At 40.2% G+C, this 17,353-nt stretch overlaps 1 protein-coding gene across 3 annotated transcripts; it reads left to right on the top strand.

Annotated features, from left to right (window-relative positions):
• The first annotated feature begins 1,507 nt into the window (after positions 1-1,507).
• Positions 1,508-17,352, top strand: paplna (papilin a, proteoglycan-like sulfated glycoprotein). 3 transcript variants are annotated; one of them, XM_086050518.1, is made up of 22 exons: positions 1,508-1,660; positions 3,162-3,231; positions 3,323-3,426; positions 5,210-5,270; positions 5,371-5,473; positions 6,342-6,472; positions 6,642-6,765; positions 6,850-6,930; positions 7,041-7,213; positions 7,305-7,428; positions 7,519-7,645; positions 8,475-8,667; positions 10,263-10,389; positions 10,463-12,464; positions 13,478-13,660; positions 13,766-13,893; positions 13,970-14,021; positions 14,102-14,248; positions 15,278-15,405; positions 15,901-16,009; positions 16,669-16,844; positions 16,967-17,352. In XM_086050518.1, exons 2-22 carry the CDS (start codon positions 3,181-3,183, stop codon positions 17,146-17,148), a joined length of 4,506 nt encoding a protein of 1,501 aa, XP_085906644.1. In that variant the 5' UTR covers positions 1,508-1,660; positions 3,162-3,180; the 3' UTR covers positions 17,149-17,352. The 3 variants fall into 3 exon arrangements, with proteins under 3 accessions (XP_085906644.1, XP_085906643.1, XP_085906645.1); XM_086050517.1 differs by having other exon boundaries at positions 13,967-14,021; XM_086050519.1 differs by lacking the exons at positions 1,508-1,660; positions 3,162-3,231; positions 3,323-3,426 and adding an exon at positions 4,612-4,779 and having other exon boundaries at positions 13,967-14,021.
• Position 17,353: the final 1 nt, after the last annotated feature.

The raw sequence follows: 17,353 nt of genomic DNA, 5'->3' as shown, positions 1-17,353 counted from the left end.
TAAACGATAAGTGGGGAAGTTAGGCTTTCAAAGTTTAAGTTTCGCTTTAAGAAGTATTACAAACCAAAGTTAGGGTTTCAAAACCTGGATTAAAATTCAAATTAAGGTTTTGAGGTAGGGTATCAAGTGTGTGTAAGGGCTTTAAAGGGCAGGTTAAAACCAAAGTTCGGGTTTCAAACCTGGAATAAAGTTAAAGTTTCAAAGTATAGTATCAAGTAGATTATCAAGCCTAGACATTTTCCCTAAAATTACTTCATTAAAATGTAGTTTCATTTTCTATTCATTTATTCATTTTAAGTCAATTGATTATGGATTAGACAGTTTAAATCGATCAGAATGAGTTATTGCCTTCTTAAAACCAACTACAGTATTGTCCTTTTTTTCCACCCTCACCCATTTTACGTAACAGGCGCTTCTGAAAATGGATGCATATCAATTCCAAAACTCTTCTTTTGTTCGCCTCCCGTCTGAAAATAAATTCTGCCCGGGCCTTGAGAACCTCGACTCAATTAGTAGTTTGCACTCCTTCTTAACATAAAGAGCCCGCTATTTGAAATATAAAAAGCGAGGCGTTTAAATAGAAAGTGAGGCTTTTGGTCAACTTGTAATCAAATGACAACGTGGGCGTGAATAAATGATAGTACAGTACAGTACATGCAGTACTTGTATATGATGAAGATGTGCTCATCATCCTGGTTCAGTCCAAGTTGTCGTGGTGCTGGCGTGTCACCCTGCTATTACGCGTGCGCCACAATAAGCACCCAAAAACAGTAGCGGCAAGTAACTAAGTACAAATACTCAAGTCGATTTTTCCCGCCGGCTGTGCTTTACTTGAGAACCTGGTTATAACCACAACTTAGTTCTGATTTCCCTTAGTGCAGTTGTGTGTAATTAGTTAATTAATCAATGGATATTTTAAAAAAGTGTACACATCCCAGGTCAAATGTCAGGTTCTTGAGAAAAAAAAAAAAAGAAAAAGATGAATATTCTATTTTTTTTCCTCCATTTTTTATTACAAACGTCAAAACTTTTTCATCCATTTCTGCACGAGACCTGTACCAGTCACTGTTATTACAGAACCTTCAGAAAGTAAAAAAAAAAAAACTCTCTCTCTCCCGCAAAGGTAGAATTACTTAAATTGTACTTCAGTAGAAGTACAGATCCTCGGGTTAAAATAAGATTCTAGAAAAAGAAGAAAGTACAGGTATCTCTTTTCAAATGTAGAGAGTAAAAGCATAAAGATACTCAAGCAAGTACAACTGCAGATACCTGAAACATCGTCACAGTAACGATTCGAAGTATTTGTACTAATTTACTTCACGTCACTGCTTTTAGCAGACTTTTTTTTTTTGTTTTGTAAAACACATGGATTTCTGTAACATCACTTCTGCCCATAAAGTGGTGGGGAATTAAAAAGTTGGGCTCCCTATGCGCATGTGTCAATACACCCCCCCCCCTTCCCCCCAAAACCATACCCCCGCCTCGTCCTCCCACCCTAACCCACCTCCCTCCTTCCCTTCCTTCCTTCGTCCCATCACCTCTTCATCCCACCCCCCCGCATATATGAGGGCACCGTAGCTCTTTTTGGACTCATCTGTCGGACTGAGTCCAGCTGCAAGGAACCTTCTGAACCAGACCGAGTTCGACTGCACCGAGCCCGGTGAGTACTAACCGAGTCTCCGCGTTGTTTGAGTGGAACTATTTTTTGGGAAAGTTAGAAAAAAAAAAAAAAAAAAAACGAGGAGGAGGAGAAAAAGTTCAACGTCGTCAAGTAAACGTGACTAACACGAGCGGAAGTAAGACATGTCAACAATGTACGAAGTAAAAGACGAAGAGACCAATATTAACCGGAAGTGCGATTAAGGACGTTAAACGTTACACAAATAAAATCATTTCAGAAAATGTTTGCGGACGTAAACTAGGTTTACATAGTCATTTAAAGTTAAAAAAAAAGAAAAAGAGAGAGAGAGAGATTTAAGGTTAGAAATGCAAATCAGATAAAGGTAAGGTTAAAAACAAAAATTCAAGGTTGAAAAACTAAAATAATATAAATGGGGAAAAGACATAAATAAATAACTTTAGGGAAAAAGAAGATAAAAACAAAGTATAATTTAAGGTTAAAAAATAAAATAAAGTTTTTTTTCATAACAGTTGAAAAGGATTCAAGGTCAAATAGCAAAAAACAACATTACCGATAAATTTAAGGTTAAAACCTAAAGATTTAGAGAGATAAAAGAAAAAGTTAAACAATAAATGAAATAAAATTAAAAAAGTAAATGGGGTTCATTAAAAGACATTTAAGCTTAAAAAAATTAATTCAAGGTTAAAAAATGCATTTTACATTGAAAACTAAAATATAGATATAATGAAATAAATGACATCAAAGGTTTGAAGAGGAATTAAAGTTACATTTAAGGTACAAAAATGTTTAAGGAAGTAAAATAATTTTAAAAGAGAAGAAAAAGAAATACAAGGGTAGAAACAAGAATGACAATAACGTAAAAGATGTTCAAAAGTAAGAAAAAATGTAAGATTAAAAAAATGCACTAACTAAGTATAGTTAAGATGGGGAAAAAAGACAAAAATAATGCAGTATATAATGCAGTGCAGAATTGTATAGCAGAATCCCTGTTAAAATCGTATTAATAAATTAGCTTCAAAACATTTCTTTTTGCATTTCATAACAAGTAAACTCATGTTGTCTTTTATTTCATGTATTAAATGACTGCGAAAAATCACAAATATTTTCATTTAAATGAATATTGTTCCGAGTCTTTCTTACAGCTGCAGTTGTTGTTGCTCTAGAAATTGAGTTATTTTCAAAGTGTGGTAAGCGGGCTCCCTCTAGTCATTCATGAAACTCTGCGTAACGTTACAGTGGCTTGAACTTTTTTTTTTTTTTTTTAAATGCCAGCACAGTACATTTGTTAAGTACAATTGTTAACTTGGAAGTACAATGCTTTTGCATGCTGTCCTTCGAAATTGTTTTCAGACTTTTATTTAGGGTCATTTTGAGTTAACTTGTATGTGAAATACATTTGAAAGGAATCGATACTTGAGTACAAGATTTTTTTTTTTCTTATATTTAAATCATAGTATGTTCAAACTGTAGCTATTAGATTAACACTCATATATACTGTCCATACTTTTACCTCCTCCAGGGAACAATAATTTACGACGATGATGCTGCCTCTGCTACTCCTCCAGCTGGTCCTGGCTCCAGCCCTTTTGGTAACACTTACATGATATCTCACATGTAAAGTGTGAGAATAGTGTCTTAAAAGTTTTATATGTGTGTGTGTGTTTGTGTTTGTGCGTGTAGGTGTCCGCTGAGGATTACTGGGATGGGTGGAGTGCATACGGACCATGCAGTCGGACCTGCGGCGGTGGCGTGATGATCAGAACCAGACACTGCATCACCCACAGGTATGGGAAGTCTGACATTTTGGTTTGCAGTGGCCGTTTGGGCTCTATAGCGCACTCTGGGGTTAAAAAAAAGAGAAAAAAAAATCAGCCCCTCATAGTCAGTTTCACTTAGCAATGTGACATTTGGCAGACATGTCTATCATGGGGAAAGCCTACCAAAACGTCTCGAGAAGCTAAGCCCACAAAGGCACATAAGTCTGACATTTTTGTTTAATTTTGGCTCTGTAGTAATGCACTCTAGAATGAAAAAAATGTACTTAAGAGTGTTCAGCCCCCAAAGTCAGTTTCACTTGACAATGTGAAACTTGGTATTGCATGTTTATCACAAGGAAGCCCACCAAAAAATCTCAAGAATCCAATGCCCAAAGAAACTTGGATTTGGTTTGAAGCAGCTATTTAGTTGGAAGGGTAACACTCTAAAAACAGTTGGGTTAAAAGAAACACAATTCTGTAATAGACCGATCCACGAATTGGGTCAGTTTGACCCACGTTCTTGTGTTGTTTTGTACAAAACAGCAGAGTTTCTCAAGTTGTTTTGTAACAAACTACTCATTTTTGGGGTTGTTTTCTACATAAACAACACAGAAAGCTGGGTCAGCTTGACCCAAGTAGTGGATCGGTCCATTTTTTACCCAAAATTGTGTTATTTTTAACCCAACTGTTTTTAGAGTGTACGCTAAATAAAACAAATTAAAAAAAAAAATCGGCCCCCGAAGTGAGTTTCACTCAGCAATGTGAAATCTGATAAGTAGACAGCAGACGCAAAAAATCTCAAGAACCTATGTCCAAAAACTCACAGGATGTTGCCATCATGGATTGAAGCGACCATTTGATTTGGTAGCGCACTCTAAATCCATCCATCCATTCTTTGAACCGCTTCAGTAAAAAACAGCCCCCACAAAGTCAATTTCATTTAGCAACGTGAAATTAGGTAGGCATGCCTATCATGAGTAGACCCATAAAAAAGGCTGAAGAAGTCTTGGCCATTTTTTGAATAAATAAATAAATAAAAAATCAGTCCACAAAGCCACTTTGCATCATGAAATTTCATAGACGTGTCTATAACGACTAAACTTACAAAAAGGTCTCAAGAGCCCAATCCCAAATAGGCACAGAAAGTTATCCTGATATTAATAGTGTGCTGCATCTACACACACACCCGCATTGTACGTGTACAGTTGGCATGGTCGTCGAGCAGTTGGCAGGAAGCCTGTCCAAGTCAAACAACGAGCGTCTTTTTGGGGCGTCGTCTGGAAGAGGATGAAATGTGTGTTCACATTTTATTTCTATCTCTTCAATTTCGGCCTGGATAAAAACCTCAGGGGTATATGGAAGTCCCACATCATCATTTTGGTTTGTGCTCTTAAATTACCCATATTTATGGCTGATGAACTCATATGCCCTGTACATCAAATAATTGTTGTCTCCTCTGATTATAAGGGACTTTTGTTTTTTTCAAATGTGACTTATATTTTATTTATTTGTATTTCTGCTAATAATATGTTTATATTATAAGAAACATCTAACTTATGTATTCGTAAATCATTACCCTTATTTTAAATATATATTATTTACATTTTCAAAACTTTATTAAATGTATTCATGGCTGATGACGTGCTCTTTAGAAAGTGTAGACTTCGCTTAATATATTTTTTAATTAAATAACGGGATCGTTAAGTAGCCTTCAGTTACGTTTAAGCATACGCGTGGAGCAGCTAGTAGCAGCTAGCGGGCTAATTAGCATGCAGTTGCAATATTTGTCTTTTTCTCTCCCTCTAAACAGGAATGACGGAGGCCACAACTGTGTTGGACCTGACAAGTCTTATCTGGCCTGTAACACCGAGGTAAACAAATGCATATTTGGCAATACGGCCATTGCTTAATAATCAATTTATTGTGTTTATAGTACTAGCGATGTTTAACGATTTCAACTTCCATAATCAGGAGTGTCCTGCGGGAACCAAGGATTACCGCGAGGAGCAGTGCTCCCAGTTCGATGGGACTGACTTCAAGGGGTCGCGCTACGACTGGGTTCCTTATTACGGAGGTCAGTTTACACTCAATCATTTTTAATGAACAAAAATATTAACTGGATATTTTCTGTCGAAATAACAAGTGAATGCCGACTCGTAGAATTCAATGAAGTGCTGGAAATTGAGTGAAATGTGAGAAATAGAAATGTTAAAAATAATCCGTTGTTGTTCTAATACAATGAGAATTGCTGGAATGAGTGATTGATAAAGATTTTGCATCTCATCATACACGTACTTTATTTGATGGGCAATTTCTCAAACGTTAACATGCTAGCAGTCGGTATTTGAACATGTAGCAAAATACTAAAAGGAAAGCAGTTGTCTCAAATGAGCTGATCAATTTTAGGTTGGAATGGTTTAAATCAGATGGGAGATGTGAAAAATTAAGGCTAAACAATAGATTTAAGTTCATTTTAAATAGCAGTTGAAAATGATCAAATCAAATAAATTGTGAAAATAATAAAATGTGAAAATATCAGAAAATGTGAAAATATCAAGAAAATGTGCACTGGTGTGTTAATGTTGTCATGGAAAATGTGGATTATTGAAAAAAGTTGGAATTTGTTTAATGTGATAATCGTTCAGTGGATGACCTGCTTGAAATGAACGGCTTGTTGTTAGAAGCACTTAAGAAGTGTGAAAGACTTAGGTCATGGAAAATATTAAATGCTGTAAAGTCTGGGACTTCGGGGAATGTAAAAAAAAAAAATCATTAACGATTTGTCACGATTCACGAATGAGCAGAATATTTTGAAGTTGGAATGGTTGGACAAAGTGAAGTGACAAAGGAGAGTCCGAGCAATGTGGAAGTTTTACAAGGACCACAAAGTGGTGGAATGATAATAAAAACGCTAATTAAGTGATCATATTTCCTTGTGACAGCCGAGAACCCCTGTGAGCTGAACTGCGTGCCAAAGGGAGAGAACTTCGTCTACCGCCACAGTGCCACCGTTAAGGACGGGACACCTTGCCACCCTGGACGCCCTGACATGTGTGTGCAGGGAGTCTGCATGGTAGGAGAGCAACACGTTCATTGATGGACCAATCCATTGCTAGCGCTAGATTGTTATCACATCGTCAAGCATCCTCTACCCAAAAAGAAAAGCCAAACAAAGCCCATTCGCATATTGAGAATGATTTCACATGGTTGTGAACTTTTTCACTTGAAATTGTGTCTTCCAGCGCATGGGCTGCGACAACAGGCTGGACTCCCACATGCAGGAGGACCCCTGCCTGCAGTGCGGGGGCCACGGACAGACCTGCTCTCTGGTCAGGAACACCTTCGACACGCAGCGTCTAGCCCACGGTACGGTCCTCACGACACGTGATTTTTTTTTTTTTTTCTCACATCTGCCAAGTCTTGACCCCGCTTTCCCACGCCTGTCTGCAGGTTACAACCAGATGTTCACCATCCCCGCTGGAGCCACCTCCATCAGCATCAGAGAGAAGCACCCCTCACGCAATTACTTCGGTAAAACTCTGATTGTATTCTCCCTGGAAGTCTTGGATGAGCTACGCCACCCGACACGGTCTTCTTTGGCCCTGAAAATAAATAAATGATTCCCATTTGTGTATGATTAGCCGTCAAGAACCTGCAAGGAGATTACTACCTGAACGGCCACTGGTCCCTTGAGTCCTCCCGTGCCACCCACATTGCCGGCACCAAGCTTTACTACCAACGAGGCATTGAGGGCGACAACATTCCCGAGTCCATCATTGGCCGCGGACCCACCACCGAACCGCTTGTCGTGGAGGTGAGAACGCTTTATTGTCGGGGTCTCCAACGCGGGACACGGTGTCAGCGATCAGCCCAAATGGTTAACTTCCTGAATGTGCTCGTCGCAGCTGATCAGCCAGGAGCCCAACCAGGGTGTGGAGTACGAGTACTACCTTCCCGTGGGACACCCCACAGAGGGATACTCCTGGAGCTTCGGATCTTGGTCCGCCTGTAGCAAAGAGTGCGAATCAGGTGGGAATTCCGGACTCCAGGAACAGACTTCTCTTGGGCGTTTGTTTCGTTGCCATGTTTGAAAACGTCCGCCGCATTCACCGCCACCAGGCTACCAGTCCAGAGCCGTCTACTGCTCCATCGACAACGAGGCAGTGCCCGACTACCTGTGCCCATACTACGCCCGGCCCGAGCACAACAGAACCTGCAACGTGCAGGCCTGCCCTATCACCTACTCGTGAGTGAAACCCCCAACAAAGTTCGACTGCAGTATTTTATTTTAAAATTCAGCCCCGGGGACAGTTTTGCTTACTAACATGAAATTTGGTTGGCTTCTCAGTCATGAATAGACAGACAAAAAAAAAAACACATCTCAAAAAGCCAAGCCTCAAAAGGTACGGGAAATCATACATGTTGATGTGACGTGTCCGTTTTGGCTTGTCTAGAATTAAAAAAAAATAAATTCTGCCCCCAGAAACAGTTTAATTTAACATTTATTTTGGTAGATTTCTCTATCGTGACGACAAAAAAAGTCTTAAAAAAAAAAAAAAAGTGCGCAGGGAGTTTTTGGTTTAATGTTGCCAATTTGACTGGTTTACCGTCGAGAATAAAAAGATAATAATAATCTGCCCCTGAAGGCAGTTTCAGCAATGTCAAATTCGGTAGGGATCTCTATCATGAGTATACTCACAAAAAAAAAAGTGTCAAGAAGCCATGACCGAAAAGAAAGGTTTGCAATTGTGCTTTGAAGAGGCCATATTGACACTTTAATGCCCTTTAGAATTCTTCTTTTAAATTCAGTTCCCGAAGCCAGTTTCACTTAAAATATTACATTTGGTAGCCTTTTCTGTCATGATTGTACCCATTGAAAAGTGTCAAAAACCCATGCCCAAAAATGCACAGGAAGTCAGCCATTTTGGTCTGAAGTGATCATTTTGGCCCATAATTCAGTTTCACTATCCTGTCACCATCCTCTCGAATGCTTTTTTTTTTTAAATCCATAGATCATAAATGATCTGAGTTTTTTTTTTTTCAACAAAGCTACTTTCGCTGCCCTTGTCCCTCAGCTGGAGAACCAGCGAGTGGAACGACTGCGACGTCCAGTGCGGAGGCGGCTTCCAGTACCGTGGCGTGGATTGTCTGTACAACGATGAGTCGGGACCCCGTGTGGTCGAGGATGCCTACTGCGCTCAGTACACTCAGGCACCCACAGACCAGCAGAAATGCAACATGCAGCCCTGTACTGACTACGGCAGAGCGGTGAGAGAATCATGCGTACCCACAGTACAAAGTTACTCGTTTTTGAAAATGTTTTGCCCAGTCAATTGTTGCTAGGCAGAATTTACAGAGCTCCAAAATCAGCACCATCATTAGACACAACTTTATTGTGTTTACTCAGTATATTATAGGCTTCTAGTTACTGTCAGTAAGACTTTTAACTAGAATATATTAACAAGTCATTACAAAGTTTAATAATACTTATAACTTTCCTTTGATCTCTGTGTTTTTTTTAACAAAATCAAACCGCTTTATACATTAAAACAGCAGAGTTTTATTCAACCAATCTTTTTTTTTGTAAAATCCTTGTATAAATTACAAATATTATTATTAATACTTGACACAATGATGCATTGACAATTAGTTGGATCTCACAGTTTTTAATCTATGATTGTTTTTATCTATAGCTTTATGTATTAGTGCCCATGAATGTATTTTAAAAAATTTATTTTAATATTATTATAAAATTATAAAATGAATATAATAATATAAAATATGTAGATATAATACAAATAATATATATATATATATAATTAATTATAATTTATATATATATATATTCATCCATATATATATATATATTCATCCATATATATATATATATATATATATATATATATCGTGGGTTCGATCCCGGCTGTATATGTGTATGTGTATATATATATATGTATATGTGTATATATATGTATATGTGTATATGTATATATATATGTATGTGTATATATATGTATATGTGTATATGTATATATGTATATATATATGTATATGTATGTATATATGTACATGTGTATATGTGTATAAGTGTGTATGTGTGTATGTGTATATATATTATGTATATGTGTATATATATGTATATATATATTTATATGTGTATATATATATGCATATGTATATATATGTACATGTATATGTGTATGTGTATATATATATATGTGTGTATGTGTATATATATATATATATATATATATATATATATACAAAATCATACAATATTTCCTTCTAGTTTTTTTCCTTCTATAAAGATTTTTTTTTCATTTTACATTTTTAAACTATTTACTTTATTATTAAAAAAAATATTTTACAAATATATCACATCACAAAATAAAAGTACAATGGAAATTACAAATTCAGTATGAAAAATAATTACATTTCAATTTTTTTGTTATTAATAAAACAATCAAATCCCCTGGATTGAATGTTGATACAATGCTGTATCATAGACTACTGTAATGATACAACTGTATCGGATATCAGTATTGTAATGTGTGATTAGCTATAGTATCGATAGAACTTGGTCAAAAATGTCTCTCATGATGTATCATAGATTAAAGTATTGATAAAACTTTCAGATACTGATATTATAACATATGTTGACTTTATTGATACAATACTGTGAAGTATCGTATGTTAAGCATCAATACGATTGGAACAAATATTAATATCATGATGTACCGTAGGCTTCAGTGTTGATATGACTGGATCGGGTATCAATACTTTGTATCATTGGCTGTAGTATGGATAGAAATGGATTCATTCTTGATATTGATGACTGCTGTGGTACGTATGTGTGTGCTCAGATCATTTCCCACATCCCCTCTGAGAACGCCGTCCAGTGCCGCACCACCACACATGGGTGCTGCTACGACCGTACCACCCCCGCAGCTGGGCCCAATGGAGAGGGCTGCCGCGACCCACCCGCACCTTGTGAGTGTCAACAATGAAAACCCGGCCACACACTCGATAGTGATTTGAGGAAAAATGTGTTTGTTTTGTCCAGATGAGCGCTCCATCTGCTCACTGCCTAAGGCTGCCGGATCCTGCTCCAGCTGGACTGCGCGCTACTTCTTCAATGTTCTAACCAGCACATGTACCGAGTTCTGGTACGGAGGCTGCCACGGCAACAGCAACCACTTCGCAACGCAGGAGGAGTGCCACAGGGTCTGCCACGAGCCCAATGGCAGAGCAAATGGAAATGGCGACAACGGAAATGGAAATGGAAACGGAAACGGAAATGGTAATGGTGGCTCCAACGGAAACGGTAATGGTTACGGAAATGGAAATGGTAATGGCCACTCCAACGGAAATGGAAACGGTAACGGCCGCTCCAACGGAAATGGAAATGGAAACGGTAATGGCCGCACCAATGGAAATGGAAACGGAAACGGCCGCGCCAACGGTAACGGTTACTCAAACGGAAATGGAAACGGTAACGGCCGCACCAATGGAAATGGAAACGGAAACGGCAGCGCCAACGGTAACGGTCACTCAAACGGAAATGGAAATGGAAATGGAAACGGAAACGGTAACGGTAACGGTAACGGCCGCACCAACGGAAACGGTCACTCAAACGGAAATGGAAATGGAAACGGTAACGGCCGCACCAACGGAAACGGTCACTCAAACGGAAATGGAAACGGTAACGGCCGCACCAACGGTAACGGTAATGGTCACTCAAATGGAAATGGAAACGGTAACGGCCGCACCAACGGTAACGGCCGCACCAACGGTAACGGTAATGGTCACTCAAATGGAAATGGAAATGGTAACGGCCGCACCAATGGAAACGGCAACGGCAATGGCAACGGTAATGGTAATGGTTATTCTAATGGAAACGGTAATGGCCGCACCAATGGAAACGGCAATGGCACTGGCAACGGTAATGGTCATTCAAATGGAAATGGTAACGGCCGCACCAATGGAAACGGAAATGGTAACGGCCGCACCAATGGAAACGGAAATGGTAACGGTTACCCAAATGGAAATGGAAACGGTAACGGCCGCACCAACGGAAACGGAAATGGTAACGGTTACTCAAACGGAAATGGAAACGGTAATGGCCACACCAATGGTAATGGAAACGGTAACGGTTACTCAAATGGAAATGGCAACGGCCGCACCAACGGTAACGGAAATGGAAACGGTAATGGTAATGGCCGCACCAACGGTAACGGAAATGGAAACGGTAATGGTAATGGCCGCACCAACGGAAACGGTAACGGATACTCAAACGGAAATGGAAACGGTAATGGCCACACCAACGGAAACGGTCACTCAAACGGAAATGGAAATGGTAACGGCCACACCAATGGAAACGGTAATGGTAATGGCGACACCAACGGAAACGGTTACTCAAACGGAAATGGAAATGGTAACGGCCACACCAATGGCAACGGTAATGGTAATGGCCGCACCAACGGTAACGGTTACTCAAACGGAAATGGAAATGGTAACGGACACCCCAATGGAAATGGTAACGGTAATGGCCACTACAATGGGAACGGAAATGGAAACGGTGAGCACTACAACGGAAATGGGAACGGCAACGGTCATGCCAACGGTAATGGAAATGGAAACGGTGAACACGACAATGGAAATGGAAACGGCAATGGAAACGGTTACTCAAACGGTAACGGTAACGGCCACTCCAACGGAAATGGAAATGGTGAGCACTACAACGGAAACGGTAACGGAAACGGTAACGGAAACGGTCGCCCAACCGGATATGGACAGCGCTCCAACGGAAACGGCAACGGAAACGGCAACGGCCACTACAACGGAAACGGAAATGGTGAGGACAACAATGGAAATGGAAACGGTGAGAACGGACACGGTGAGAACGGAAACGGAAATGGCCGCTCCAACGGAAACGGAAATGGACGTTCCAAAGTCTACAAGGTAGCCTCCAGCGTGGCCCACACTGCCCACAAAGCCCGAGTCTACATGAAGGCCCGCAAGCCTTACTTTGTCACCGTGAAAAAGCACCTCATCCCCGCGGCCAGGTAAGAATCTTTAGAGGGGGGGATGTGCTCCTAAAGTAACCCGATTCCCCCTTACCACAACCAACGACCCCCTTTCAATCACCACCTTCACCCTGTAATGAACCCTTTCAAACCCCCCTCAAATGGAAACCAGATTGAATAAATGTGTAGACACCGCCCCGTCCTACCCCACTCGTGTTCCCACAATCCACCCGACATGAGCTCACCAGTGCCCACCTACGCTTGTTTGTGTTTGTGTGTCACCTCACTCTGTGTTGTCACCATCAAACTAATAAAAATGTGCTGTGATGCTCACCCGTCCTTGTCCGAGTGTGGTCACTAAAAACCTCAAGGTAAAAACAGTTCAGTGGTACCTTGACTTACAAGAGGCCTGTCGTAAGACTTGTTCGAGTTACGAGCGTGCCATACGCAGTTGCTTCAAGCTGTAAAACTAAATACAAAACAAAGGGTTAGGCGTTAAACCACGTACCTTGGTCTTACCAAAGTCCGCTAGCTTAATGCAAACACACCGTGAAATGTCCGCTCATGAAACTCGCATCAACATCATGGCAGTTATAAGTGGTGTAAAATAAAATGTTATAAAGATACAGACAGATAACATAGCAATACTTAGAGGAGTATATTCTATCGGTTCTGCGAAAAAATAAATACTATCGCAGCTTAGCTACCTGTCTACATTTAATTCTTTATATTCTATTCCAATATATCATTAGGCTTTTTTACCATACAATATAAGAACATACTAAAAATGTGGGTTTTTTTTGAATGGCTGGAACGCATTAATGGCTTTTGCATTCATTTCAATGGCAAAAGTTGACTTTAGACACGAGCAATTTGTTACAAGTGTAGTCACGGAGCTAATTGAAATCCTAAGTCAAGGTAGCACTGCGTCTTTGCGTCGTTGTCTTGTGTCTGCATGCGTCTTCGTCACCTGCTTGTGTGGCACTCTTTATGCCCACTTCGACCCGCGTCAAAGTGCCAGCGTAAAGTGACATTTTCCATGCTCGCCCCAGTTTGACTTTGCAAGCCCAAGTGAGGATCGACCAGTCCGACCCGTCCGCCGTGGAGGCCCTGGCGGGCCAAACGGTGGTGCTGCCTTGCAGAGTCAGCCCGCCTCCATCGGCGGCGGCGAGGTCGTCCGATGCGGCAGTGGTGGTCGAGTGGAGGAAGGATGGAGCCGCGCTGACGTCACGCAGGTCCGAATTTGAATCACGACACTCTTAGGGTCAAAAATGGACCGTGTCGGTTTGACCCAATTTGGGTTTTAAGAGTGAATTTTTCTTTTTTTTTCTTTGCTTCAGACATAAGCAGCAGCCCAACGGTTCGTTGCTGCTCGGTCCCGTCACCAAATTGGACGCCGGCTGGTTCTTGTGCGTGGCCACCAGGGAGCAGGAGAGAGACCACCGCTACGTTTACCTGACCGTCTCAGGTAAAGCCTTGGCGGAGGTCTGCGCCCTGCCGTCCCATGAATGTGTCCCTTTAATGTTATAACCTATATGTAGAAGGTCCGTCCCAACCGCAGCCCACCCCCTTGCCCACGGACGAACTTTCACCAGGGTGAGAGTAAAATTCCTTATCTTTTATTTTGAAGCTTTGCGGAAGTGGAGTACGGACTTATGTGTTCTACTTCCGGTCAGGTTCACCCTGGAGCGCTCGGCCCCATCTTTTGTGGAAACTCGGGCGGGAGAAGCGGTCCGACTGCCGTGCAGCGTCGTACCCGCAGCAGCATTGCGATACGTCAGCATACAGTGGACGCGGGGCGGACGCACGCTCAGCGACTCCAGGTATGTGCACATTTATGTTTGTTATATTTTCAAATAAGGATGTCCATTTTCAAGGTATTTTAAAGGTTTTACTTTGCCGAATATGTTCATTTTCAGGAATTTTTTGAAGGGATTTAAGTCGTTTTCAAGGCATTTTGAAGGCATTTTTTTCCCCCCCAAATCGACTTGAATACCTACATTTTCATGTAAAATTTAAATTTTCACGACTTTTTTTTAAGGGATTTTATGTTGAATATATAATATTCAAACATACTCAAGACATTAAATACAGACTATGTCAAATTTGAAGACTTCGGCAAGGGTTTTTATTCGGAACATAACATTTTTTAAACCTGTTTAAGGCATTTTATGTAATAAACTCTCAAAACACTTTTAAGAATTTTAAATAGAATTTTCAATACTTTTTGAAGGATTTTTATCAAGAATTTCTTCCGACTTTTGGAAGTATTTTTTAAAAATGTAGAATGCCTCAATTTTCAAGGATTATTTTGTAGAATACTCAATATTCAACATTTGAAGAATAAGTCAGTTCTAAAGACCTTTGGAATGTGTTTGTATAGAATGTCAATCTCCAAGATTTTTTTTAGGTAGATTGTCACTTTTCAAGATTTTCTAAATATGTGTTGTAAATGTACATTTTCAAGACATCTGGATGGTATTTCTTATTCTACATATAGTATGTCAAATTTTGGGACTTTCATGGATGTATTCTATGCAAAATGACTTTTAAAAGTCTCAAGAATGCATGTAATACACGTACAATTCCTTCAAAAAGTCCTGAAAATTAACATTCAGTGTAGTGCGCCTTCAAAAAGTCTTGATCATAAATTTTGTCCACACAAAATGCCTCTGAATGGACATATTCACCCGAAAACTGCTTCACAAAATTAAAATGGCCATAGTCTACATTCAAAGTCCGAAGAAAAAAAAAGAAATTCACAATATTGGCATATTTGAGATGAATTGACTTAAAAGTGAGCAATACTGCATGTCAAATTGAAATCTAAAGTTAAAACGCGTGTCCATAAGGTTTGTCCAGCAGTCAGGTGGCGCACTGCTCATCGAGTCGCTTCGGACGGAGGACGCCGGCGTGTACACTTGCTCCGCCTCCGCGCGGCATCAGTTGAAGCAGAGACGCGTACAGCTCATAGTCCAAGGTGATCATGTCATCCGTCATACTTGCAATTATCGCGCATGGAAAAAAAAATCTTGAAATAGAAAGAAGAAAACTTAATGTCAAACTAAACAGCAAACAAAGACAATTACGTGTTGTGTATTTAAAACAACCACATACTTACAGACATACCACATACTACACTTTGCTTTAAAGTCATCTTAACTGTCAAACAAAATTGGGAACGCCGTAAACTGGCTAACAAATAGCATATATGTAGCAGTCTTATCATGCTCTAAGAAATGGATATTTGAACACAAATATGTGGACAGACAATAATACAAAACTCACAGGCGTATATTCTTCATCCTCTGCAAAAACCTACTAATATTACAAGTATTTATTAAGAACACATTGCAAAGATTTTGCTTGACTTTGGGGGATTATTGTCATTTCCATTCATTTCAAAAAAAGTTACCAGTGTTTTGAATTTATGTCTCTCTTTTTTTCACCCCAATGTCTGTTGTTGCGCCTTCAGCCGTCCTGGAAATCACCAAAGCTCCCGACAACATCCAGGTCCCTGAAGGCAGCACGGCCCTGCTGCCCTGCATGGCGTCGGGAGACAACGTAAGCATCGGCTGGTCAAGGTACTGCACCTCCCCTTGTAACTACAGTGGTACCTTGACTTACAAATTTAATTTGTTCTGTGGCCCAGCTCGTCACTCAAATCACCCCAAAACATTTGTGTGATTTTTAATAAGAGAAATGGCACTATGTAGTATTGTAGTTCAAATTAGAAAAAAGAATAATAACATAGTAATGTCGATTTGAATGTAATTAACTGTTTTTGCAAAGTTGCTCAAATAGTTTTTCTCTTCGCTTTCACTGAACTTAATTTTCATCCGTTTTTGGGGTTTCTTTTCCTTTTTTTGTCATCCGCTTCTTCTGAGAAAAGAGACATCTATCAAAATACAGAGCCCAAAAACTGCAAATATGACAATGCACAAAATAGTGAATGGCTACTGTACTGTACTTTTCATTACATTTTTAGTATTATTCTTTTTTCTTTCTTTATCTAAGAGGTACCAACAATTTTGTCCTCGTGTATAGATATGACTCTCATCTGCAAAGCACTGAAAAAAAAAATACCATGCTTTCTTAAGATGAAACCCAGAGGCAGAAAATACAACGAAAACAGCAGGGGCCCTAAAATTGAACCTCGTGGAACACCATAAGACAGAGAGTCAGAATTCTCAAATGTATTAAATCATCATCAGCATAATCATGGCTTTTCCTCGGGACGTAGGAACGGCGTCCCAGTGCGTCCTGACGGACGTAAAGTCCAGGTGTCACCTGACGGGAGCCTGATCCTGAACAATGTGCAGGCATTCGACGAGGGCACCTACACGTGCAATGCCTACGCTGGCGTCTACTCGGCCAGTGCCTCGGCCGATGTGCGTGTCGCCAAAGATGTGCATACAGGTAGGTGAGCCCTATATATATATATATATATATATATATATATGTTACAAACTGTACATTTAAGTTGTTGTGACTTTTGGCTTGTCCCATTTGGATTTTGAAAAGCTGGTTGTGCATTTCAGGCGTGGCCGTGACATCATCATCATCTTCATCAGCATTGGGAACGCCGTGCTTGGACCAGCCCGAGCTGGCCAACTGCGAGTTGGTGGTCTACGCCCACCTGTGCACCAACCTGTACTACGCCGCCTTCTGCTGTGCCAGTTGTGCCCGCCAAGCACGGAGCGGTGACAGGTTAGCTCGGTGACTCAGTGACACTTTGGTGCTGCGCTCTGTTTTTGGGTGGGGTACCAAAAAAAAAAAAAAGGCAAAGCTGTGGATTGCATGGTGCGTGCCACCCATCGAATCCAACGTTGTCACCAAGTAGAAGATGTTTTATTGTTATTTCCATCACACTGTTTTATTTTTGTATCATTGCACGTTCACAATAAAAACAATACGTTCACAATGAT

The sequence above is a fragment of the Filicampus tigris genome, chromosome 13, assembly GCF_054856515.1.
Source record: "Filicampus tigris isolate MCC_2025a chromosome 13, RoL_Ftig_1.0, whole genome shotgun sequence".
NCBI classification, from domain to species: domain Eukaryota; kingdom Metazoa; phylum Chordata; class Actinopteri; order Syngnathiformes; family Syngnathidae; genus Filicampus; species Filicampus tigris.
Note: the sequence above shows the minus strand (reverse complement) of the source record. Positions and strands in the feature narration are given on the sequence as shown.

Bases quoted from the DNA above. Each gene is read 5' to 3' on its own strand.
- paplna (XM_086050517.1), top strand. From the start codon at position 3,181: ATGATGCTGCCTCTGCTACTCCTCCAGCTGGTCCTGGCTCCAGCCCTT. The intron at 6,766-6,849 runs GTACGGTCCTCA...GCCTGTCTGCAG, and splicing joins CACGCAGCGTCTAGCCCACG to GTTACAACCAGATGTTCACC. The intron at 6,931-7,040 runs GTAAAACTCTGA...GTGTATGATTAG, and splicing joins CCCCTCACGCAATTACTTCG to CCGTCAAGAACCTGCAAGGA.